Source organism: Megalopta genalis, chromosome 18 (genome assembly GCF_051020955.1).
Source record: "Megalopta genalis isolate 19385.01 chromosome 18, iyMegGena1_principal, whole genome shotgun sequence".
Lineage (NCBI taxonomy): Eukaryota > Metazoa > Arthropoda > Insecta > Hymenoptera > Halictidae > Megalopta > Megalopta genalis.
The window spans coordinates 724717-749555 of NC_135030.1; the positions used below are offsets into that span (position 1 = coordinate 724717).

General features: G+C 29.2%; 6 protein-coding genes across 11 annotated transcripts; 3 read left to right on the forward strand and 3 right to left on the reverse strand.

Annotated features, from left to right (window-relative positions):
- The first annotated feature begins 141 nt into the window (after positions 1–141).
- ND-B17 (NADH dehydrogenase (ubiquinone) B17 subunit) lies at positions 142–2683 on the forward strand. The gene is made up of 4 exons (XM_033484157.2): positions 142–385; positions 630–896; positions 1002–1103; positions 2393–2683. Exons 2-4 carry the CDS (start codon positions 648–650, stop codon positions 2531–2533), a joined length of 492 nt encoding a protein of 163 aa, XP_033340048.2. The 5' UTR covers positions 142–385; positions 630–647; the 3' UTR covers positions 2534–2683.
- Positions 2684–3029: 346 nt separating this feature from the next.
- Rrp42 (exosome complex component Rrp42) lies at positions 3030–5578 on the reverse strand. Its single transcript, XM_033484274.2, has 6 exons — positions 4338–5578; positions 4063–4259; positions 3821–3986; positions 3553–3747; positions 3264–3419; positions 3030–3194 (listed from the first exon to the last, which is right to left on the reverse strand). The coding sequence occupies exons 1-6, from the start codon at positions 4392–4394 to the stop codon at positions 3090–3092; spliced, it is 876 nt and encodes a 291-aa protein (XP_033340165.2). The 5' UTR covers positions 4395–5578; the 3' UTR covers positions 3030–3089.
- Positions 5579–5714: 136 nt separating this feature from the next.
- Rheb (Ras homolog enriched in brain) lies at positions 5715–10357 on the reverse strand. 3 transcript variants are annotated; one of them, XM_076527276.1, is made up of 6 exons: positions 10201–10357; positions 8028–8146; positions 7663–7734; positions 6229–6436; positions 6011–6140; positions 5715–5945 (listed from the first exon to the last, which is right to left on the reverse strand). In XM_076527276.1, exons 2-6 carry the CDS (start codon positions 8074–8076, stop codon positions 5856–5858), a joined length of 549 nt encoding a protein of 182 aa, XP_076383391.1. In that variant the 5' UTR covers positions 8077–8146; positions 10201–10357; the 3' UTR covers positions 5715–5855. The 3 variants fall into 3 exon arrangements, with proteins under 3 accessions (XP_076383391.1, XP_033340167.1, XP_033340168.1); XM_033484276.2 differs by having other exon boundaries at positions 9948–10355; XM_033484277.2 differs by lacking the exon at positions 10201–10357 and adding an exon at positions 9798–9941.
- Positions 10358–15257: 4900 nt separating this feature from the next.
- On the forward strand, positions 15258–20725 carry LOC117228500 (uncharacterized). Of its 2 annotated transcripts, none has more exons than XM_033484286.2 (5): positions 15258–15354; positions 17994–18052; positions 18360–18530; positions 19086–19219; positions 19456–20725. In XM_033484286.2, the coding sequence occupies exons 1-5, from the start codon at positions 15331–15333 to the stop codon at positions 19632–19634; spliced, it is 567 nt and encodes a 188-aa protein (XP_033340177.2). In that variant the 5' UTR covers positions 15258–15330; the 3' UTR covers positions 19635–20725. The 2 variants fall into 2 exon arrangements, with proteins under 2 accessions (XP_033340177.2, XP_076383385.1); XM_076527270.1 differs by lacking the exon at positions 15258–15354 and adding an exon at positions 15363–15410.
- Positions 19995–21720, reverse strand: LOC117228501 (uncharacterized). Of its 2 annotated transcripts, XM_076527271.1 has the most exons (3): positions 21511–21720; positions 21081–21303; positions 19995–20454 (listed from the first exon to the last, which is right to left on the reverse strand). In XM_076527271.1, exons 1-3 carry the CDS (start codon positions 21518–21520, stop codon positions 20199–20201), a joined length of 489 nt encoding a protein of 162 aa, XP_076383386.1. In that variant the 5' UTR covers positions 21521–21720; the 3' UTR covers positions 19995–20198. The 2 variants fall into 2 exon arrangements, with proteins under 2 accessions (XP_076383386.1, XP_033340179.1); XM_033484288.2 differs by lacking the exon at positions 21511–21720 and having other exon boundaries at positions 21081–21316.
- Positions 21308–24071, forward strand: ND-B17.2 (NADH dehydrogenase (ubiquinone) B17.2 subunit). 2 transcript variants are annotated; one of them, XM_033484290.2, is made up of 4 exons: positions 21308–21448; positions 22928–23100; positions 23291–23373; positions 23703–24071. In XM_033484290.2, the coding sequence occupies exons 2-4, from the start codon at positions 23006–23008 to the stop codon at positions 23939–23941; spliced, it is 417 nt and encodes a 138-aa protein (XP_033340181.2). In that variant the 5' UTR covers positions 21308–21448; positions 22928–23005; the 3' UTR covers positions 23942–24071. The 2 variants fall into 2 exon arrangements, with proteins under 2 accessions (XP_033340181.2, XP_033340180.2); XM_033484289.2 differs by lacking the exon at positions 21308–21448 and having other exon boundaries at positions 22794–23100.
- The last annotated feature ends 768 nt before the right edge of the window (positions 24072–24839 follow it).

Below are 24839 nucleotides of genomic sequence, written 5' to 3' on the forward strand. Positions count from 1 at the left end.
CATCTGTCACGCTCCACGGTCTAAGCACGTTGCACTCGATCGATCGACCGCGTTGTAATTCGCGCCCTCGCCTTTCATTGGTCAGTGTTCTTCGTTAATAATTCGTAAGCAAAGCTGCAGATTGCATTTTCAAGAAAAAGTTATTTAAATTGAAAGTGGAAAAAGTTATTTAGATTGACCTCAGCTACCCGTAATGCGAGACATATTTGGGGACACGCTGTAAAGTGACGTTTTCACAAGCTGAGTTTCGTCTCTCTATCGTCAACGGCGCTGGAATAGAAATCCTTCAAATCTTGCAACGCTGCGTACGAACGTACAGCGAGTACTGACAGTGACGTAATATTGTAATTCGTGAAAAAAGGGGTTGTTTTTAATTAATATCGTTGTAAGTTTAATCTCAAGATATTATTTACTAGTATTATTTAATACCGCTTTATTTATGTAAGATATTTTGAATGTATGTTTGTCTTATACTCGAGCGTGTACTTAAATTACATTATTGAATTACTATGAAAATACTTATAAAATATAAGTATACATATATACTGTTTATTTTTAATACCTAAGACAGATCTGTACATAAAAAAGGATTGGATTTACTGTATTAACTCATTATTTCATATTTCTAGTTAACACCTCTGATCAAAATGACAGAATCTGCCAGTGGCGGTGTAAAACCAATATCTATTGAAGGCCGCGTTGCCAGAGAAAGAGAACGTCTACTTGGTATGACAGATGAGGAACGAGCATGGAGAGCAAAATTCCTCAAAAGTCAGCACATTGCACATGGGGAACCAGTAATGACACCTGAGATGTACAAGCAATATTATAATCCGATTAGAAGATTTTATAGAGCACCTCTTAATGTTTTCGAGAAAGCTATAACTCCACTTGTGGTAAATAAATAGATAGTCTATAAATAGAAATGTCATTGATTATAATTATTTTCTATTAAAAAATATATTTTCTTTGATATTTTCTATGTTTTCGTTTGATTGTAGGGTAAGGATTGTGCATTTATTATGCGAGGTGTAATAGGAAGATTCACAATGGGTACTATTGCACTTTATGTTATATATTATCACCTAAAGTATAACCATGCGGTATGTAAACTCTGTTTAATAATTCATTTTGAACAGAAATTTCTGGATCTATATTAAGTAGTTACATAAGAGGACTAAGTATTTGGGATAGCATTGTTTAATAATTCATTTCGAACAGTAATTTCTGGATCTATATTAAGTAGTTACACAAGAGGACTAAGTATTTAGGATACCAACAATTTTTCTATAATGATCGTACATAGGATCAAGAAAGATGTCCTCATTTTTTCAAAGGAAATGTCTTATTTATGTATTATAACTCTTCAATTACACAGAACAACAAAAAATAAACATCAAATCTGGAGTGGAGTCAAATAAAATTAAGCAGATCAGACACTTTAAGCAGATCACTCTATACTGGGTGTCCCATTTGAAATAATGCACTCAAGTATCTTCTAAACTATAGTTCATTTAAAAAAATGTCTTAAATAAAACACCCTGTTTCGAAGGGAACATTCTACAATAGTAGCAAATTTGCATTTGTGCATTTGAAGGTCCCTTCATTGACCTACAACACTTTGAAGATCCTTCAAGATCATTTAATGCTGTTTTAAATATAAATAATAAAGGTAAACTTTAAACAGCATTAAACGACCTTCAGAGACTAAAGTATTTGGATCAATAAATTGATTTTGAAATGTACTATCTGCTTAATAAAAAATATACAGTTCCATTAAAAAAGCCAAAGTTACCTTGATATCTTGAAAGTGCGTTTACCCAACAAAAGTTTGCGACCATTATAGGATATCTCCCTCGAAACAGAATAAGGTTTATTTAAAACACTTTTTGAAATGAACTATAATTTAGAGCACTGCTCAGAGTTAACTTGCACATAATATAATTTTGGAAGATTGCTCTGAAATATGCTGCAGAGTGGCATTATCCAATCCCAGTTCTAAAATCTCTCATATTTCAGAGCAGTCTCTGAAAATGCTCTGCCTCTGTCATATGCAAACTAATTCTGTGTCCTGGTTTAGAGTTTATGAGATAATTAAGTGGATTACTTGAAATGAGTTGTATTTATGTTTAGTGACATCTAAATTAAACGTTTAAATTTTATATAATTTTTCTTATAAAATCTTTATGTAGAAAAAGTAAAAATAATTATATTTTATTTGAAGTTTACTGTACAGTACTATTATATTATAATAATAATTTTTTATTTTAGTCCATTCCTCTACATCCATGTTTCAGATTTCATAGTTTTTGATACTGTTCATTTATCATGTCAGTATAATTAAAATTTTAATCTATTACTATTTTATATTGTAATTAATTCTTTTTTGCAGACATGGGAACGTTTTTCTGGTTGGACAATAATAAAGACACGTCCAGCTAACTTACCAAGTGATCCAGGCTATCCAAAAAATGTTGGCATTAAAAATCCAAATCAATATGCAAGCAAAAATTTCGAAAATTCACCTATATGAATGTAGTGTACATTGTATTTAGAAAGCTCATAAATATACCTCTGTTGTTAATACAACTGCTCCTAAAAATTGTAAAAACCTGATCTTGATAAGAAATCAATGTATACTTGTAGTATTAAAAAAATATTTAATTAGAAACAAATAACAGTATCTTTGTGGTTCCTCGTTATTAAATTTAGCTTAGTGGAAATTTACCCTTATTACTTATATGTATTTGAATGCACTGTTGTACAAATACTACCAAAATACTGCGAAAAGAACATTGGAAAAATTATAAATTTGTTTTTTTTTGTTAGCTTGCAATTTAATCGTAAAGTAGCATAGACTTTTTGGCTAATCCGATATAATTGAAAATATACATATATCCCGACGTTTACAATATTTTTACTGAATACACTTTTTTCTTAAATGTGTTTTGACATTGTGTAATTCACTTTCAAAGTAATATGTAGATGAGAAGGTATAAAATATGATGTCAAACAATGGTAAATAACAATTTGTGATTGAATAAAATATAATGTATTTATTATATACAAAATATAGGTGACTACATATTTCATCTAAGAAAGCCAAATATTTCTCTTTTTGTACCAAGTTGACTTTCTTCATTCAATGCTTTCATTATGCCTTCATTTAAATGTAATCCAATATTTTGGCCCAGCTAAAAATATAATTCTCTTAGAAATAATTCCTGAGTACTTCTTCTATAAATGATATATATTTGTTTTACCTTTAACATTTTATTGAAAGTACTGGGCTGAATGCTACCATAACCCAATTTAACTATTGATGAAATTTTACCACTAGGTAATACAGACATAATTATACTGCTTGCACTGCATACTTCTTCTTCCAATGTAGGATCAACTACATAGTTCTCTCCGATCTATAATAAATCAACAGTAAAAGATTAAATAATGAAAATGAGGACTTAAATGTATTTACTTCAAAAGTTATACTAACTATTTATAAAAGGACGAATGTAAAGAATAATGTAAAACAATATATAACGAACATACTTTGCAGAGTGTTACAATGACTGGACAGTTATTTGTATCTAACTGAATACAATCGTATGCATCATCTGATAATTGAATATCTGGTTCCCCACCATCAAGTGTAGCTGCTATAATTTTTGGAATTTCTGTACTATATAGTGCACTTTTAACTGCTGCTCCAATTGCATCGAACAAATTTCCACCACATTGAAGAACCTGTATTATACATGTCGAAGCCGTATTAATTAGAGATATTTTTGTTCAAGTTCTAGTAACCATATTAGCTTACCAATATGTCAACATAAACTTTCCAACATCTTTTGCCAGGTAAAATAGATAGTGTTCTTAAATCAAAAGCATTACGTGTTTGATAAGCTATTGCAAGAGTATTACTTATTTCAGTTGCTAAATCATCGCCACCTTTTCCTTCAAATGCCGGAGTCGCATTGGCAGAGCTATAAAATAAAAATAGCTTATAAGTGATTGCTTAGTATTCTAGAAAAAAGACATAGAGCTCATAATACTATATACCAATCAACAAAAAATTCTAAATTTCCTTCGTCTGGTGTATCAGCATTTGGAGTGTCAAGTTCTACTTTAATACCAACAAGTATATCAGTATTTCCAATACGTAATCTTGCTGAACCATGAGTTTGTGGCATTAATTTAGTTTCGATTTCCATAGTTCGATATTCGCATCGCCTTCTGCCATCATTCCTAGAGTCTGCCTAATAATTACAAAATGATGCTACTAATAAAATAATAAAATAACTTTATTTTAAGCTTGTTAAATATTATTAGCTTACATCTACACCATGAAGAATAAAAGTTTTTTCACCGGCACTCAATATTATTTCTGCCATTGTAGAGTCCTATTGATTCTTAATAAAACAGTGTAAAAGTGAAACTGTTTCAACAAACTTTCATTCTATTTCATTTCAAATGTAAAAATTGACCAAATAAGTAAGACAGTTCGTTCATTTCTTGATTGTTATTCTGAGTATCATGGTTACCTTAACCTGTAATGTAAGCAATTAACTTTATTAACACCTCCTGGCGTCCAGCGGTGGAGACTGCAGCCAGACTGGACACCTCCTGGTGTCTTGTATTGGAAGTGGTGGCTGTAAAATATATTCTTCAAATTTCAAGTCTAATGTGTCTATTTTGAATTGCGATATGCGTGCAATATGTAATGTGTTATTTGTAATTATACTAAAAAAAAAACAGAATCAAATTTTAGAATAGAGAGAAAATCTTTTTTCTCCTCATAGTGAGTATTATAATAATTTTGTGTAATTATAAAAATCGCCTAAGACAATAACAAATTGCTTACTAGGTATTATTACTCTCTCTCTGCAATATGTATTCCTTTAAAATCTATATTTTTTATTAGAAATATTTCCGCATGTTCTGTGAAATAATAAAAATATTTCAAGTCAGTTTTCATGAGACATGCTGTACATGTGACCACTTATTTCACCATTGTCTTATTGTAATTATTACTTTTGTAATGAGAATAGAGATATAGATTCGTACAATTTATAACTATGATATTTCAATCAATTTTTTATTTACACAAGATAAACAATTTAAAATACATAAATAGCACAAAACTTATCTAACTTATTATTCATTATATTTCTTAAGACTGTGCATGTTATTTTGATAATACTATGAAACTTAAATCTTTAACAATATAAATTTGATTCAAATAATAGAAATTAAGAAAGTAATAGAGCACAACGATGGTTACTTAAATAATTATTTGATAAATTTCTTCTAACCCATTATTGAAATTTTTTGAAAAATATTAATTTAATTTTTTTAATTTATGATTAAACATATGTTTACATTGGATAGTACTATATAAAATGCAAATTATTTGTATCCCTGCGGAATTTCATAACTGTAGTTTATTTTATCATGAATGAAAAAATATAAACATCTTGTTTAGAAGCTAGATAAAATAAATTGAAATCAACTGTCTATTTTTCCGGAAAAATATTTTCTAAAACATGGCTGTACAATTTATATTAGTAATTGTAATAAGTCTCTCTTTTTGTAAGACAATAGTTACAAAAACAAAAATAATATTTTTAAAATACGTTCTATAATGTATACTCGTAGACAATATTTATAATATTTCTAACTTATTCATGGCTTATACAACAAAAGGAAAGATATTGTTTCAAATTTGTCGATTATATTTTTGTATCTTGTTACACTTAATTTGTTTTTGGACGAGTATTATTATAATGCCAATTTTGCCACTTGTTTTTTATACATATACATCGCATCATAATTATATTCTCAGCTAATATCATTTAGGAAATAATGCAGTTGGATTTTTCTTGTACATTTCCATCAGCTTTTTCAATTTCGATCAATAATGTATGAAAAATATCGGCGACAGACTAGAAAGAAAGAGTAGATAAAATTAAATTTGCAAAACAGTGATTATATAACTAAGTAAACTTACCTCGTTTTGCTTTGCACTGGTTTCTAGGAAAGCTGCATGCCAAGAGTCTGCCAATCGCTTACCTTGTTCTGTCGTTATCATTCGATCTACGTATAAATCCGTTTTATTTCCTACTAATACGATTGGAACACTGAAATACAAAAAAAAACAGTGCATTAAGTATATGTCATATAAAAAAGAAATAATAAACAAACCAAAATAAGTATAAGATTTCGTACTGGACTTTTCCTGTTATGTCCAATAACTTGTCATAAATTATTTGTACAACTTCAAAACTTTTTGCACTGGTGATACTGTATACGAGAACATATCCATGAATGTCCATTGAATACTGAGTTGGAAATATACTATATTCATCTTGACCTGCTGTGTCTACCAGTTTAACTTCATAATCTTGACTGTTTACTCGAGTGCTTTTAGTAAATGCTAAAACATAAACATCAATTTCATCAGAACATAAATAATGTTGAAGTCAGTAGAACCCACATCATTGTGATATAAAGTTTTTAATTTCGAAATATCTTGATTTAATTTAATAGAATTTCTTTAGCACAAAAATGCAAGTATCTTATTCCATCTGAACGTTTGATTAAAGAAAAAAAGAGGTGAATTTATGAGTACATTTAACGGTAACATGTAAGGTACTACTTAATTAAATATATTCAACTGTATCAAATAAAAATCATAAAAAAAATATAAAGTTTTATATTACATTTAATAATTCAAATCACACATGCAGATCATTAATAATGCATACATGCTATAATGAAAATATATAACTGGTTAATAGTACTTATACATATATGTATACATATATATCCACATGCTTTAAATCATTTTAATTATTTAAATCACACGACATAAAATGTTTAAACTAATATTTCAGTTTCTAGTGAAGAAATTACTTACGGTAAAAATTACAAAAACTTAAGAAATCTTTCTATTAATACAATAACTTTGTAAAAAGAAGTATTATAATAATAATATGACAATAACAGTAATATCATAAAATTGTACGATACGCATCTATAACTATGCACATAAAAATTGTTGAATAGAAAAGTACACTGTGAACCAAATTTGTAAAATTAATTAATATAGATCAAAATCTTCAAATGTATTTTATAATAAACTTGTTTTGCTAATATATATTGAAATAAAGTAAAATTAAAAAATTAAATTGATATATATGTTGCATTAAATATTCTTTACTTACATTCTATATTTTAACAATTGACATTTATTAATAAAAATACAACGCGTTATCTTAATTTTAAAGTATATTTCAATAGTAAATTCTTTGGTATATTAAATTATTAATAATCAGAATAGGATTAACATAATATAAATAGAAATTTGTATATATTTGAAATGTCTATGTAGATGTGTCAAGTGTACATCTTTTATTAATTCTATTTTAAAAGTTGATAAGAGAGAGAGTGTTGTAAGAATATTAACAACCTATATTTTTGTTTTAACTCTTATTCATTTACACTGTATCTTACTAAACACCTACCCATTATGTAATTAAATTTTTATCAACTTATTGCTTGGTTACAGCATGAATTAGGAACAAAATGTGCAGAAATACTACTAACAGTGTCATTAGAAATCTTTGAAGTAGCGAGTAAGATGATACAGGTACTTCTTACTATTTTCTATAGTAGGGTCATATGAATCCACAAACTGTCCCTCGACGAACTGTATGCTCAGTGATGACTTGCCTATTAAAATAGATTAAAGATCAAATTAATAATTATAAAATATTATTCATGTAAATTATAATCTATATAATGTTATATCTATAACAGATTCAAACTATATTAATAGTAGACAGAACTGTCTAAAAAGTGTTTTTGAACATAATAAAAATTAAACTTAAAATATTTAATATATTCTGTAATAAATATGCCAACATTATGAAAATAAGAATCGAATAGATTAATCATCGCCTATAATGGTATATATCTTGTTAATTTTAAAAGAAATTAGAAATCTTAGTCATGTGTTTCATTACCTACGGATCGGTAACCCATTATAGCTATTTTTCTCTGTTTTGGTGGCATTTTTTAGCATTTATGGTAGAGGAGACTGCAATAATATTCCACAAAGTCTGGGGCATACTCCAATTAAAATCTGAAATAGTATTCAAGAAGAGACTATGAATGAGATAATTACTAATGGCTAAATATTTATAGTAAAGTTATATTTCTAGATTAATTATTTTATTATACTCCACATTTAAATATCTAGCACAAGCTACATTCAGTTTTGATACTCTGAATTTTATAATATAAAGTTATCTATTTGTATATTAAATATACACAGTATTTGTTTTACCTTCCAGTATTGATATATTTCATGAGATATTTACATTCGATCTATCAAAAAAATGTTTTTACAAGCATTCTTCAATATAAAGGAAAATGTGATGTTTATCTTTTTGCAGACCAAGTGGTGCATGAAATTTCAATTATGATATCATAATTCTTATAAAAAAATATGCATCTGGTTATTATTAAAAGAGTGAATTTGACTGCAAAATTTCTCTTAAACTACTTAATCCTTAAAAAAATAATTATACAATGACAAGAAAAAATGTAAATATCTATGTTTGTCTACAAATTATGACGATACTCCTAATTTTATAATTATTTTGTCCAGATTATTAAAAAATAGCACAACTTATAAATTAATAATACAATGCAAGTTTAATTTCCTTGTTCTTAAGTAACAATTTTTAGCATTTATACAATACATCGTGTAATTCTGCTTGTTTTTCTATTAGGAACAAAATGCAGCCTATTATTCTTCGAAGAAGTTATTGTAAAACAAAATGTTTCTATTATATTTGCAATCATTATGTGACTTCATTCACATTTGCATATAATTTGTATCAGTAACAACCTTTCCCATATAACATTTTTATCTTTTTACCGAGTAGTTACATTTCCTATTTTGATTAATTTATACATTACAGAAGTACATTAGTTTTATCTAGTTTATAATAAAAAAAAGCATAGTGTCTTATGAACATTGACTGATAACGATTGCTTTTTTTATTCCTCTATTATCCGTTTAATATTTTGTGTTCTTTATGAAACATGCAAATATGTTAACATCTCATTAAACCCTTAGGTTCCTTTAATATTCTATGTGCTGTTAGTATAAAGGAAAACCTTTTATTTATTAGTTTCAACTTGTAATTATTGTTGTTAATTTTTAATAATTCCACTGTCTTTTAATAATACAAGCGTTGTGTACACTGTTGCTTGTTACTATGTATATATCAAAGTATATCAAAACATTTACAAAAACATTACAAATTGTGAGAAACGAGAATAGTACACATATTAATTTTAATATCACTAATTCCTGAGATAACCTAAATAAAGAGTGCGCGAGCATTTATTTCCTTAATCACGAAGAAGTGTAATTACATCATAACTGTTTGTGCACAAATGAATAACTGATATTTTTAAATATATACGTAAAGTTACCATTGGTATATTTATAAACGTATGTCTCGCATAAATTAACACAACGCTGGAAATTACAATGCCAGAGAGTGAAATAGAAAAAAAAGAAAATTCAAACATCGAGAAGGAATTCTCGGTATTCGTAAAACTGTGCGTGCGATTATTAAATTTATGTTGCAGGAAAAAAAATGCTTCCTATGAAGTCTAAATGCGTAGACGTTAAATGTATACGCCCATGAAGGCGTGCAAATGTTACATGTCGACATGTAATTCGCATGCTATGAATTACGAAATAAATAATTATTTACGTGAAATTAGGCAACGGTACGATGCATTTTGTATTTTCTAACATAACAGTGGCACTTGTCACAACAAATCACAATGTCCATCGAACTGCGCATTGTGTTGTATTCGATATGCACCATATGCACATGCACATGTACTACTTTAGTACTTACCGAAAGAAACGAGGTGCATTAGATGCGTTTTATATTAATCGACATATCGACTCGCGCTGTGTCAGTTATTTAGTCAATTAACAGTTAATATTTAAACGATAATACACGATTAATTCCTGTCGCTATTAGCCGACAATATTATTGGCTATTATTACCCAATGTTTATACGGTAAACGAGTAAAAATTGTACAAAGAGACGAAATAGAGTTTAAAACGGCAGAGGAGGTTTGAAAGCACACGATGAATTACGCACTTTAAATGTCATGTACAGAAGAGGTTCACTGGCTCGTTAACATTAATTAATACATATTGCGTGTCACGAGGCGGCTCGTCAATATATACGCATTTCATGAAAAATATCGTCACGATGTCCTCCCATTTACTGGGTCCTACTTACTGATAAATGTACATAATAATGTAAGATTTCCACAACTACAAACATACGTGCCAATGGTTTACCGATCAGATGCGCCATCTGCTCGTGTAAAATAGAAACGAAGAAATTCAAATGCAATTCTCTCTTGCCTTTTTCCTTTTCTCGTTATATTTTCTTACGCTTATTTTTGTTATGCAATTACAAGTGATCCCAGTACACGACACTAACGATAAAATAAAGATATTGTAAAAGTTTAACTTCGACAAAAGCGTCACGCATATACAGGGTGTGGTAAGACGCGTGGAACAAACGGGCAGTGGTTGATTCTACATGTGAAAATAAATCGAAAAACAAGAATAAAGTTTTCTTTTTTTCATAAGATGCTTTGTTTTCGAGAAAATTGAATTCAATGTTTCGTTAAATAGTCGTGCACTTGATTACTTGCAGATTACGTACAGGAGAATTATGATATTATGATAAGTAGTGTTAATACATTTATTAACAGTCCTATTATTTATTTTACATATAAATTTTTTGAATTAATTGTTGAAAGTATCGACCTTGTTGCCACAGTTTATGTACATGAAAGAGCACGCGAGGTCGACATTCTTTAGCTAATTTCGATTTATTTTCACATGTAGAATCAACCTCTGCATATCTCTTTTATAATTTAGTTAGTTTACAAATTGAATTTGCATCAAATCTGTCAATGAAAAATGTTACAATATTTTCTAAATAAATAATATTATTTAAAATTAAATAAAGCACAACGTAAATACATTATTATAAAGTGCACTGTGTTAAACCGAGAGCATATGTTTTCTTTTTCCGTTTTTTTTTTAACAAATAAATAAAATATATATTTAATTTATTAAAATATGGTTTATATCTTTTTCCGAGTAGGAAACGTTGAATTGTGTACCATTTAGTAAATATTTCGAGTCCTACCAATTATACATACGTGATACTATTTAAAAAGTGAAATAAACAATTTAGATGAAATAAGTGTTCAAAATCTTTGTGTATATTATTCCATTTTTTAAATTTGTCTAGATCCATGTATCAAAATCTTTATTTAATTTTTTATAGCAATAAGATTGATGAATGAGTAAAAATGAATATAAATATTGTAAATTGAAAAACGATGCCTATATACCAATCAAAATTCTAAATTAACAATTGTAATTAAATTTAGATAGTTTGTCAATATAAATAAACATCAAATTGAAAGACAGGCGGATCGTGTTAATTGGGACTGTACAGAAAGGTCATCAAAGTCATATTCGAATGCGCATTCTTTTTAACAACATAATGTATACATTTGTGCGTACAGCGACAGGAGAAAGTTTTTATAGTTACATTTGTGTGTCGCTGGTTAGTTGTTGTAGATAGCAAGATATTCTTTTTTTCAATATAAAATTGACTTGAAAAATATTTACACGATACATCTTTTTACGGAGGAAAAGGTATTTATCTTCAGTCATTTATTTTTATCCAATTCGTTTCAGCTTGTCATTTGCAGTAACCAAACAAATTTTATTTCAATAATTTATTGAATATACTTTTGCAACTATTTGAGAATCTTAGCTAGACATATCAGCGAAATAGATAGAGATAACTGTGCGGAAAATGTCATTGTTTCTAGGTAATCAAGGTGTTACTTCGAGGTATTATTTTAATAATTATTTTAATAATATTTTATTTTAATATATTTATTTTAATAATTATTTTAATAATATTTTAAGTCATAATTTCTTTAATTTATTAAAGAAATATATTCTTTTTAAATACTGACGGTTGAAAAACATTACTTACTTTGTTTATGCAATTTTAAAATAACACGATATGTTTATAGGATTAGTTAACAGTACAATATGTTTAAATATTTTCTGTAATACCTAATATTACGGATAATATTTATTTTACCGAAAATTATATTGCCAAAAATAGATTAATTATGTTTTTAACAATCTTATCGCGGTGCGTTTTGCTTTTATTAATGCTTTCTAGATTCGAAAGAGTGAAAAGAAAGAAGAATAAGACGTACACGCATTAGACCGATATTCGATTATTTCGATTTATATATTGTATAAAGTAGAACATGTTTACTTGAAGCGATAACGGAGAAAGGTGTATGGAAGCAGCATACTTCAAGGATAGGAAGATCTTTATCGCACAGTTCACTTCCTCTTTCTCTAATTTCAATCATTGTATTTGTTTATTACTGATAACGGAGAAAGGTGTATGGAAGCAGCATACTTCAAGGATAGGAAGATCTGTATCACACAGTTCACTTCCTCTTTCTCTAATTTCAATAATTGTATTTGTTTATTACTTATATAATAATCGCTGAATTCAATAATAACATTAATCGCTGGATTATTCTGTGAAACTGAACTGCAATTAAGAAACGAAATATTATTATATTATTATATATTATTATTATATATTATTATTATTATATATTATTATTATTACTATTATTATTATTATTATTATTATTATATATTATATATATATTATTATATTATTATATATTAAGAAACGAAATATTAAAGTAATTATCTGTTAAGATTAAAAATTTGTTAATTATATGTTCAAGTAATTTAAATTTCTACAGTATAAGCAATTACCAAAGTTAAATTTTCTTCTCAAGCTTGAATACAGTGCAACTGTTAACATTTTTAATTACATTAGTGAAAACTATTTGGTTCTTGTACAAATTTTAGTTATTACCATAAAAACGTTCAGTCATACATAGACTGTGGATCTTAACCACTTATGACAAAACGGAGCAAGTCGAATGCAAAATAGTAAAAACGTTTAATGAATTTGAGTCATTAACAAAAAATGGACACTGGTGAAAGTGTTACAACCGTCCTGGGACAGCTGTAACACGGCATGAGATCGATAGTGAAACAATATTTTTACAAAATTAAATTATTTATTAAACTGAATTGCAATGAAAACTTAAACAATCGCGTTTGAAAGCGTAAGAAAGTAGGGAAAAATAGATTCTTTTATGATGAACGAGGTAGTGGTTAAGAATGGAACTGGTTACACGTACGTAGTAATAAACTGAAAAACGGCCGAGAATTGTTCCCTTTTACAGAGCTTTCTCCGCAAGAATAATGAAAAAGACGAAAGTTGTATGTTACAGGTTCATACTGATTTTCCTTTCAATCAGTTTACTTTGTCATAAAACATGTCACTTGGTGTCGCTAAATGAGTGATTATCTTTATGACTTCGTCTTTTAACGAACGTACGGTAAAATATGTATTCTAAATACGTATGTGTGATTAAGCCGCATAAATGTGTCACGTTTAAGAGAATATGTTTTGTTTCTTGGAAATTTTGATAGCTAATTAGTGAAAATGTAAAGATAACTTACTAATAATAACTTTTTGAAAAAAATAAGTATCATTTTTACTTTTGAAAAGTATTGTTGAACACGAGAGAGACAGCTGCACCTTTTTAAGCACCAATTAAAATCTTTTAAGATCAAGGTTTATTGAATTATGCATAAAATCATTTAACTCGTAAGCTGTGTAAATGCAAGCATTCGTTTAGATTATTTGTTCATTCATCAAGAAAAGTTAATATCTGTAATGCGACTCCTAATATTAAACGATAGCATGTAAGAAGCACGCGCAATTTCTCTTACTTCCACATTTACTCTCGCGCGTGCATTTTCATCTTATTCTTATTTTATCTTTCAAGATCATTGCCATGGAAGCGAAAGTGAACTACTAAGAAACAAGTTGATCTGGTGCACAGGCACGGCTTATTGTATGCATTTCACTTACGACTCCCATAAACATCTAATATTTAACGCACCGAAGAATTCGGACAAAGTTCAACATTGTAATGAAAATTGCTGTAGGCGTGTAAAAATGTTATATTGGGTTGGCAACTAAGTAATTGCCGATTTGTTCAGTGAAATAAAAATTTTTTTTTCGCTTGGAACGAAGTTTAATCTGTAATGTATTTTCCATTTTGTTCGATGACCTTTCGCCATCTCTCTGACAACTTGAAAATTCCACGCTCGTAGAAAGCCTGATCCTTTTCGGCCAAAAACTGAGTTAAGTGAGATTTTACAGCGTCATCGTCGTTAAAAGTTTTACCACGAAGGGAGTTGTCCAGGGATCGAAATAAGTGGTAATCCGATGGCGCGAGATCAGGGCTATATGGTGGGTGTAACATCGATTCCCAAGCAATATCCATCAATTTTTGCCGAGTGGACAAAGACGCGTGCGGCCTAGCATTGTCCTGCTGGAAAATGACACCTTTACGATTGACCAATTCTGGTCGCTTTTCCTTGACCGCTGCATTCAATTTGTCCAGTTGCTAACATTCACGGATAATAAAAAATAACATAATAATAATAATAATAATTTTATAATATAACATTTACGGATATCATAAAAATGGGAGACATTTATAACTGAAATCGGCAATTACTTAGTTGCCAACCCAATATATTCTATTATAGAAAATATGAATTTTTCTAACGCGTAATTTATAACGAATCTGTGTTAATACAGGTGGTGCTCTTGCTAAAACACTAATGTACATTCTATAATAGTGATAGTGTTGATAAGAAAGGTACAAATTACTTAATTTATACATCAAATATGTAAATCTAGCAATAATTTTCGATATCTGTTCTTTCGCAAGTTATTAAAATATTACTTCACATTATTTCCTGCAAATTAGTAAATTTTAACATTTACTTCGAGGATAATGTCACCAGATATTCCTTACTTCGATTTGAAAGTCATGGAAACTAGTTAAGAGGCACGTGTGCATGATTGGGTTTCCCAAGCAAAGTCGGGAGAACTAACACGTTTCGATGAGAATAAAACTAATCTAGGATCCTCGAGGCACTTGGGGGAAAGAGAGCCAGCTGCTAGATATAAGAGCATCTTGGTTTATCGGATTTCTCAGTTTGTCACGCGAATCACATACTCGATAAACCATTCCTGTTTGTGAAGTAAACTGTTACTATGAAGACGGAATTGTTGTTGCAAGTAAATTGTTATTATACGTAAAAATGTGCTTCTTAACGCGTGTTTTCGAATATATGGTACACGATGTTAATCTATTGCAATATGATAATAAGTTTGCAATATGCATAATAAGTTTCTTCTTCTTCTGTATAATTACAACAAGGGCTATGAAATACTCGGTTACCCGGGTACCCGTGAGATACCCGGTCAAATCAACATTTCCTGACAATGAACTATTGCTTTTTTTCATCACTATACATATACAGTGTCATCACTATATTATACATTTCCAGCTGTAGAGAATAAACGCTCTGAATTAACAGACGCAGCTGAAATGCTTAAATATATCTTTGCCAAACTAATTTTGTACAGTTCGCGTTATGTTTGTAATGTTGTTTGTAATGTACCTATAAGCAAAGCATTTGAAGTCGAAAAATGCGTTACCAGTTAATTTCTAATGAAATACTAAACTGTTAAATCGATGTGCTGGAAATATTTCAAGTCAATACTACCTGTTGGTACGATAAATTTTCTCAAATTGTCTCTCGCGGTGGAAACAAAAATGGACAACAACTTGGGAAGAGGAGATACGATTATTCTATTCTCGTGGCTACGTTTTTATAGTTGTTGATAATTGGCAATTATAAAAACCAGCGGTAAGGCTCGAATGATCGTATCTCCTTTTCCAAGTTGTCCATTTTCGTTTCCATACTGAGGGACAATTGGGGAGAATTTACTCTATTGATAAAATTGGAGAAAATCTGATAAAAGGTAAAAGTTATTTGCTTTCTATCTTTAATAGAAAGAAACTGTTTTCCGATTACTTTATGTGACTACTGCCACTCTAACTTTTTAATTAGAGATTCGGGGCTTTCACAGCCTGGCATTGTACAGTTCTTACCGTCGAGGCTATCGGGGGTATAAATCGCATCCTGGTGGAATTAATTTCCCAACGTTTCGCAAGCATTGCAGTTAGCTTAGTCAGTTGGTCTTTGACAATGATACTGATGTATGATTGGTGGAGTTCCACTAAATGTACTCTATTCACGTACCGGTTCATTGCTTACCAATCAAAAGGACTTTTTAATTTTTCAGCTACGAAAAACTGGGAGAAGGGTGTTCCGGATTGAGTTCATGCGATGACCTTTATCCCCGTTGATGTTTATCAGAATCCTCCATTATCTCCAACATTTCTCTGTACTTTCTTGGAATGTATCCCTTAGTTTTTGCTATCATTCTGTTTCAATTTGATATTCTGCTGCAGCTGATTGAAGTTGATGTCCACGTTCTTTTAGTCGAATGCTTACGTTTCTCCCAATTTGATCAATTTAACCTCTGCCACACGAGCAGGGAATTTCGTAGATCTTCATCGATGAAAGCTGCGGCTGTGGATCTTTGGGAGATGTGAACGTCTGTCCGATTTTTGCATGAGTGGTGAAGATGGTTTTAATATTTTAGTATTATATGAGTATTTTACTTATGCGATCGGTCTGTGTCTTTGGAATCTCTGATTCTGCCTATTGCGCGATTTATTTTAATTCCGGTGAAACTGTTTCGTTAAAGGGTAGTTGTAGTATGCTTGAGCTCTCCTGAGGTAAATATTCCTTTTCACAGATGTTGATGTTTCGATATACAGTAATTTCTCCCTAATTCGCGCTCAGATTGCGCCCAGAAATGGACAATTTGGGAAGAAGAGATGCGATTAGTCGAGCCTTACGGCTCGTTTTTATAATTACCAATTGTCAAGAACTATAAAAACGAGACGCAAGGCTCAAATAATTGTATCTCCTCTTCCAAAATTGTCCATTTTCGGGCGCAATCTGAGCGCGAATTAAGGACAAATTACTGTATTAAGGAACCGATTACAGAGCTTTCGTGAGTCGGGTGATGATGGAGATATTACTTGATGTCTTAGAGATCCGTCAGGTTATGTCAAGGTGTTTTACTCAGAAAAAGTCTGCTGAGAAAAAATGTAGGAGCGATCCTCACCAACACATTCGTTCCAATGTCTTCGCAGGGATAGGGTAAACGCGTTTCCGTTTTTAACGAAACTGGACTTCTTCTGAGCAAGGCACAGTTTGTCGAGGAATGGTATTGTTTGTTCTTCTGGATCTACACTGTCATGGTAAACTGTATTTTGGTGTGCAGGAAGTTTAACTAGCTCAGAAAGTTATTGAGAGTGACCTATCATGACCTCATACTACGAAAGTACCATCTACATGTGCGAAACTTTATCAAATTTTCGTCACGCATATAAGTTTACCGCGATCTTCGAAAGGTATTTTTTAAATTTTCGTTATAGGCTGAGATAAAAAAGTTAAAAAAGGAGAGTTTTTATCTTTTATTTTTTTGTTACTCCAAGAATTGCAAAATTTTAGAAGAAGCATTTTAGTCATCGTTTAATAGACTAATCTCTCTATCAGCTAAAAAAAAAGTTCAAGTCATTTAATTCAGTTTTAAACAAGTTATTGTGTTTTAAATGGTGTACGAGCATTTTTGTGGGTCTCTGTATTTCTGTGATAGAGGTTCTCTATTTTTGAAAGTGCTATGATATTGATAATTTAAATAATAAGTTCTCGCATAAAAAGTTACAATGCATACTGTCAGTCGGGGTGTTTAGAATTAAATATAATATATATCGTTTTCTTTATAATTTCTAGTTCACCTTACTCATAACGATACTGTTGGTTACGTCGAGTGAAGGATTCTTCTTTAACTAGTAAGACATTTTACAGTTTCATTTATGTAAATTCACGCATAGGAAATTGTCATTAAAGTCATAGAAATTGATTTTCAACATCGTTAAAAATTTTACAAATTCTCATTTCAATCTTTTTTTATTCCGTTAGCAACTTTAATTGGACTTATCACATGAAATTTGAGTTACACGCACGTAAAAGTACTATTCGAAAAATATTTTTCATTTTCAGAGAAATAGCGCAACACTTAACAATTGTTCGGGGTGCATTCAGTGGATTCGTGTAGATATACTGAAAGGTGTTATATAAAGGATATTTATGTTTCAGTCCTAAGAAGCTCTTATCGAACATTGTCAATTCGTTAAAGGGTAATATTGAAGCAAAAAAGAAGCCGCCTGGGATACAACACTATCACTACCATTACTATCCAATAATCCATCCGTTATCAGGATCGTTTACAAAGGCGCCCAAGAAACATGAACTCGATGAACTCCATCAGTAGGTTTATGATTCAGCAAACGATTCGATGATTGATGTTGTTATTATATATATATATATATATAATTTGTTATTAGCGAGAAGTTTCATACTTACGTGTTTTTGGATAGTGTAATTTGAAACGAAATAAGATATGTAATTGATTACCTGCAATCAGATTGATATATATTACACATTATATTATATTAATATATTAATACATTAATATAATATAATGTGTATTATATTACATGTATTATATTGTATTATATTGTATTATATTATATTATATTATATTATATTATATTATATTATATTATATTATATTATATTATATTATATTATATTATATTATATTATATTATATTGTATTGTATTATATTGTATTATATTGTATTATAATATATTATATTATATTATATTATATTAATATATTAATATAATAATATAATATATATCAATCAGATTGCAGATAATCAATTACATATCTTATTTCGTTTCAAATTACACTATCTAAAAACACGTAAGTATGAAACTTTTCGCTAATAAGTTAATTATAAAAAATGCTATGTTTAGAGATCGTTTGGCTTCACTCGGATGGTCACCACACGAATACAAATATATTCCTCAAACGAAAATAAAAATTCCCTCATCGGTATTAAATTCGTGGGATACGGTTATAGCTGAACCGACTGATCATATCATTCTTGGTAAGCTTCTAATTATTTTATAATAATTATATAACAAACTACATATAATAATAACACTGAATAATAACATTGAATTTTAAAAAGCTATTCGATGAACTAATTTTTAATAAATTAAAAAATGTCACTAACTTAATTTAGTCAAACTTTTTTTAACTTTTACAAGTTTTTAAAACAATGAAGATATTGTTATCATCGTAAACATTAAAAGTTACGTAAATGTGTACATGATTTTACAGAATCAGATCTCTTAGAAACGATCGATCCTAACGAGCATGAAGGTGTGCTCGTTGAAGTCCCGAGCAACAAAAAAATCATCATTGAAGATGATCATCCCCATGATTTTAAAACATTGAAACATGATCTGTTGGCAGCACTTTTTCATAAAAGCTCAAGCTCTACAAATCATATACATTAACGAAAATTGATGAGGAGCGGATGAAGATGCGGACGTAATAATATTGGCAGCCAGTTTTATGTTTCATCCAAATATCTCGTTAAGAACAACACATTTTAACATTTTCGTTAAGGAAAAAGGTACTTCAAATTGCCTAAGCAATCACCCATTTCCGAGCGTAACGAGAGTTCTGTTCAATTATATCATTTTGATTAAAATTTCGAACCTCTAATCGGTGACAAATTTACAAGCATTTACAATTTTCTAAAAAAAAATAATAATAATAATAGCTGTTCTTCAACGATCTTCATCAGTTGCTGATTTTACGAGTTTACATACTATAAATAAATAAGGATAAATCAGTACTACAGTACTACAGTATTACAGTTTTCATTTTGTTTCTTTCTGTATTAGTGATAATTACACGTTTATTTTGATCAATTATACACATAAGCAATGTTACATAAAATAGTTCAAGTAGCGTGTAGATTAATCTACTAATGTACTAATGTTTTTTTATAAACCATTTTTCAGTATCCGATTTTTTTTTGTTTATTAACATTAGTTTCTCATATATTATTTTGTTTACAAATAAAGCTTAAGTTTGTTGAAGTTCTTTTTCCTCATAGCTTCGGTGAGCGTTTTATACGATGTTTCCATTAACAGCGATATAATTGAGGGTGGTTTCACCATTCTCTCTTTCATGCGTATGCTTTGTTGTTTCTCCCGATGCTTGCCAATACTCGAAGCGAACGCCTGCATGTATTTACGATCGGTAAGTCGCACAATATGAGAACCCATTACATCATCCAGATATAATTTCACGGGTGGATAATTTATACTGTAAAAGCAAATGAATATGCGATTTAAACGTCAGTTCGAAAAGTATCAGGGTGTAATACAAATTCCTGTTTCTAAAAAGCACTAAAAACAAAACGAAAAAAACAGCAGCCTAATATTATTTAATTTGTGGGAACGTCCTATAGAAACTAAAAGGTACAAGAATCAAGTTGACTAGAATAAGAATATATTATTTAATGTCTCCTTACAATTTGACTAAAATACAATCAGGAGAATTTTTATATAAAATAAAGATTTTGATTGAACTTTAACATCGTACATTATTACGAACAATTTTCTTCCTCGCAAATCGTACAGTCACACAAAATGTAAAGCTACATAATAAAAATCATTAACGCGTTACAATTAGTCATTTACTATATTAATTACTATATTAATTAGTCATTTTAGCATATACGAATATTATCTTTCGATTGATTGCACTAACAAAGGTTTTGTGGTTATACGAACTTCTTAGTTATTTTGAAAACATCATAAATTTCTATAATGTTACTCAGAGTTTTCTTTATATTTTTCTCTAACACTCGCATTTTACGGTTGCTTTTCAGAGGAATGTAGTATCGCATACAAATTTTCCTCAAAAATTATCTTTATATCGTAACTTACGCGTATTTGACATGTTCCGTTTCCCACCATTTCAAAGGTGCCTCAAATGGATCGCGTTTGGAAACGAACATCTTCCGTACAGCTTCATCTTCCCTTTTCTTCTTCCTCCGCGCAGCTAACTTTGCTGCTTCCGCTTCTGCGTCATCTTTTGCGCGTGTCTCCAGCGAATCATGCGACAAATCCTTTTTAGATTTCTTTTTCTTCGGTATCGATGCTGCGTTCGCTATCGATGACATTTTCACATAAACTTGTGATTTATCATTATTCGGGCATTTTCAGTGGTTCAACGTGGTCATTGGTGAAGATAAATATTATTACGATTACCGATCTGATTTGTGTAATACGAGTTGTGATTTAATATTGGAACTGTAAGTACTGACAGGTAAACATTTTGTAAATGAATTTAGCAAATTGAAGAAATAAAGAGTACCTGTGATCATATCGATTATATCGTTGTGGCTTTGGATGCAACGAATTCGATATATTCGTAAATAAGCGTTTCCTCGTCTTATTAAAGGGATTTATAAAATCGTATAAAAAATATAGCTTATTTTATTATTTTATTATTTTATTGCTGCTTATTTGCAACACGTTAATAGACATTAAAAACCGCGTCTGTCGCTTACGCGCAGAACGAGCTTAAATTATTTTGAATAAATTAAAACTCGGTCGCCAATATTCCGTTCGATGGTTGCTAAACCTTGACCTCATAGACATAGAGTTTATAATTAACTGTATAATGATTGAATACGTTCCTCACGAGTACAGTGTTGGGCAAAAGTATTGATACGATGTGAAATGTTCGTAGTTACCTAAGAAATTGTATCTTCCTCGACAAATTCGTATTTCGAATATTCTGATTGAACGTTTACAATTAATAAGAAGCAGTGGTGTAAATAAAATGTCATAGAAAATGACGAAAATATGGTTCTTATGAATTTTCTAGAAGAATTAAAGTAATACCATGGAATATAAAATAAGATATTTCGACTTTGTTCGCAAGATATACTTCGAAACATTGTAATAGAGATAGGAAATCTTTTAAATAAATAAATAAATAAATTATGAAATAAAATAAGGTGTCAGGAAATCAATGCTAATTTTATGTAATATAATTTAATAATGCGCATTTCGTTTAGGTAAAATACTAGCGACGTGAAGTTCATTACTAACAAATAGTTAATAATTAACAATAGAATGCAAATGAAAATTTATGTAGTAACGCTTCACACACGCTATTTGCTTTAATGCCAAATATTAGTATAAATGTATTTAATGCGTGATTACTGTTTATCTGGAAGAGATACGAATAAGAAATGAATTCGAACTTATAATAACCACATCATTATACATGAAATGAATATAGATGAAATAGTATCTATTAAAAATCTTTGACAAATCTACAAACAGTAATTTATTTTTGGAACAGAAGATCGTTATATTTTTAAACATTTTAGATAAAAAAGTATTAGGTCACTTATATATATTCATCTAGATCTTATTATATATATATTTATTATTATTATATTATTATTGTTATTATTATTATATATTTATTATTATATATATATTTATCTAGATCTTATGTTCTATGTTACGTAGATTTACAGGGATATGAATTTTATAAAGATAAAAAATATTCTTATAGTCAAAGCAAAGTGTTTGAATATTCCCGCGTGTGCGACCACAAGTAGAGGTCGTTTTCAACACGATCTTAGCTTTAAATCTTATCTACAGTCTAGAGTTTAGATTCGAAAATGTATCAGAATCATGTAATTGCATAATTAATCTGCATAATTGTTTACATGTTACTTTTGCAATTGAAGGTTTTTTTTGTGTACTCACAGATCTTAAGATTTATATAGTTAAGGGTAGTCTCAATAATTCTCTGCTCTGAGCTGTGGTAGTGGTGGTCTGAAACAAACATGGCGAAGTTATTGGGGTTAGATAAAATCAAGAAATTTTTTCAAGTAATATGGAATAATGGGGGTATTTATAAGAGCTTGCGAAGTCTATACAGGTAATTTTAATATTAAATATTAATTTCAATCATATTTATGCGTGTTCTTTTTGCAAAAGTCTAATACGTATTCCTTGCTTGTGAGTCTAACAATAGTCTCTACATATTAATAAACACTAAACAATTTTTATATAAATATATAAAATCGATGAGCTTCTATTGTAATATACTTTATCGTTAAATATTTTAGAATGGATTCCGTAAAAAGTGGTACCCTAGTAGGCGTGGATTCAGATGGTAACAAATACTATAAAAATGATGGCTATTTCTACGGTGAGTTAATCTACAGAAATTTTCTTATAATACTTAGCAATAAATAATAACATATGATAATACTGACATATCATTATTGAACATAATAAAGTTTTTGAGCGGGAATGTTACAAATATTTGGAAACTTAATGTAGGTAGAATGAGTATTTGATTGTTTTCATGTAATGGGTATAATTTATATTGGTAAGCAATATAATATAATAATACTATGGTTTGATTATAATCAACGTATAGCTTTTATTTATTAATTAAATGTTAATGTAAATTTTATAAGTTAAATAAATGTTTCTTGATATAACATTATTTGATATGTATTTACCATGTTTTAGCTAGCAACCGATGGGTAGTATATGCAGATAAATATGGTATGGATTATGATGGTTCCCAAGTATCACCTGAATGGTTTGGTTGGTTGCATTACAAAACGGATTTAACTCCAAATGAAGACCCTACAAGACCAAAGTATAAGTGGATGGCAAAACACAAACCAAATTTATCTGGTACAAACCAAGCTTATATGCCTTATAGTACTGTACCACCAAAAATTCAAACTTGGAAACCGCAGTAGTGATATATACTTTAGTTGTATGACGTTAAGTAAAAGAAATGTTTAGATTTATTGCAACAATCGTGTATATTATCTAATGTATATTATGTAATTTAATGTAAATAAAGTCATTATTAGTACAAAAAATCTATTAATGCATATTTATAAAAAAAGAAAGCATTTATAATTATTTTGTTTTCTATTCTGTGTATATTAATTAAGCAAAAATTAAAATCTACAGAAATTTCAATAAGCAAGTAGTTACGTTATAGTTAAAAAAAATATCTACATGTTTTTATGATTTTCTAGTATGTACACATTATTATGTTTTAATTAAAATCTTCACTTTGATGATTGAAGTTAGAATTAAAGATACTATTATTTAAAAAATTTGTTTTACTACGATATAATAATAAATGCCATACAGGCTGAAATATTTCGTGACAACATCATTAGAAACAGGAGTATTGGACATAAGCTCACTGTACACATATATTCAAACGTATATGTATGTACACATAAATCATATATATATATATGTATGTATATACATATACGATTTTCGAGACGATCGTTCTCTAAACGATATACTATTATACGTATATTTTTTAAATAAATATACCTTATAAAACTGATAATTTATTCATCTCTAATGCTTATAACATCCATCTTTCAAGAAAAACAAATTATAACAGATCAACTATAAATCTCCATGCGTTCATATTTCTTGTAAGAATCGTGTTTTGTATTGTATCGTGACTAGTTAAAATTAAATGTTTTACGGGCCAACATTTTTTAACAAACTATTATTTTAAAACTTTTTAATTAAACATACATGTTACAGGCAATAGAACGGTTATCACACGACATTACTTTCGTAAGAGATAATTATATTTATATTTTTTCTGTTCTACGTATG

Excerpts from the sequence above, each read along its gene's own strand:
- ND-B17 (XM_033484157.2), top strand. The coding sequence starts at position 648 with ATGACAGAATCTGCCAGTGGCGGTGTAAAACCAATATCTATTGAAGGC. Across the intron at positions 897-1,001 it reads AAGCTATAACTCCACTTGTG|GGTAAGGATTGTGCATTTAT; the intron begins GTAAATAAATAG and ends GTTTGATTGTAG. Across the intron at positions 1,104-2,392 it reads ACCTAAAGTATAACCATGCG|ACATGGGAACGTTTTTCTGG; the intron begins GTATGTAAACTC and ends TCTTTTTTGCAG.
- Rrp42 (XM_033484274.2), bottom strand. The coding sequence starts at position 4,394 with ATGGCAGAAATAATATTGAGTGCCGGTGAAAAAACTTTTATTCTTCAT. Across the intron at positions 4,260-4,337 it reads TTATTCTTCATGGTGTAGAT|GCAGACTCTAGGAATGATGG; the intron begins GTAAGCTAATAA and ends TGTAATTATTAG. Across the intron at positions 3,420-3,552 it reads TCATTGTAACACTCTGCAAA|ATCGGAGAGAACTATGTAGT; the intron begins GTATGTTCGTTA and ends GATTTATTATAG.
- Rheb (XM_076527276.1), bottom strand. The coding sequence starts at position 8,076 with ATGCCACCAAAACAGAGAAAAATAGCTATAATGGGTTACCGATCCGTA. Across the intron at positions 6,437-7,662 it reads TGACCCTACTATAGAAAATA|CATTTACTAAAAGCACTCGA; the intron begins GTAAGAAGTACC and ends TTTATGTTTTAG. Across the intron at positions 6,141-6,228 it reads GACATAACAGGAAAAGTCCA|TGTTCCAATCGTATTAGTAG; the intron begins GTACGAAATCTT and ends TTTGTATTTCAG.
- LOC117228500 (XM_076527270.1), top strand. The coding sequence starts at position 15,378 with ATGTGCTTCTTAACGCGTGTTTTCGAATATATG. Across the intron at positions 18,531-19,085 it reads GAACTCGATGAACTCCATCA|AGATCGTTTGGCTTCACTCG; the intron begins GTAGGTTTATGA and ends TGCTATGTTTAG. Across the intron at positions 19,220-19,455 it reads GACTGATCATATCATTCTTG|AATCAGATCTCTTAGAAACG; the intron begins GTAAGCTTCTAA and ends ATGATTTTACAG.
- LOC117228501 (XM_033484288.2), bottom strand. The coding sequence starts at position 21,316 with ATGTCATCGATAGCGAACGCAGCATCGATACCGAAGAAAAAGAAATCT. Across the intron at positions 20,455-21,080 it reads ACGGAACATGTCAAATACGC|TATAAATTATCCACCCGTGA; the intron begins GTAAGTTACGAT and ends TTGCTTTTACAG.
- ND-B17.2 (XM_033484290.2), top strand. The coding sequence starts at position 23,006 with ATGGCGAAGTTATTGGGGTTAGATAAAATCAAGAAATTTTTTCAAGTA. Across the intron at positions 23,101-23,290 it reads AGCTTGCGAAGTCTATACAG|AATGGATTCCGTAAAAAGTG; the intron begins GTAATTTTAATA and ends TAAATATTTTAG. Across the intron at positions 23,374-23,702 it reads AAATGATGGCTATTTCTACG|CTAGCAACCGATGGGTAGTA; the intron begins GTGAGTTAATCT and ends ACCATGTTTTAG.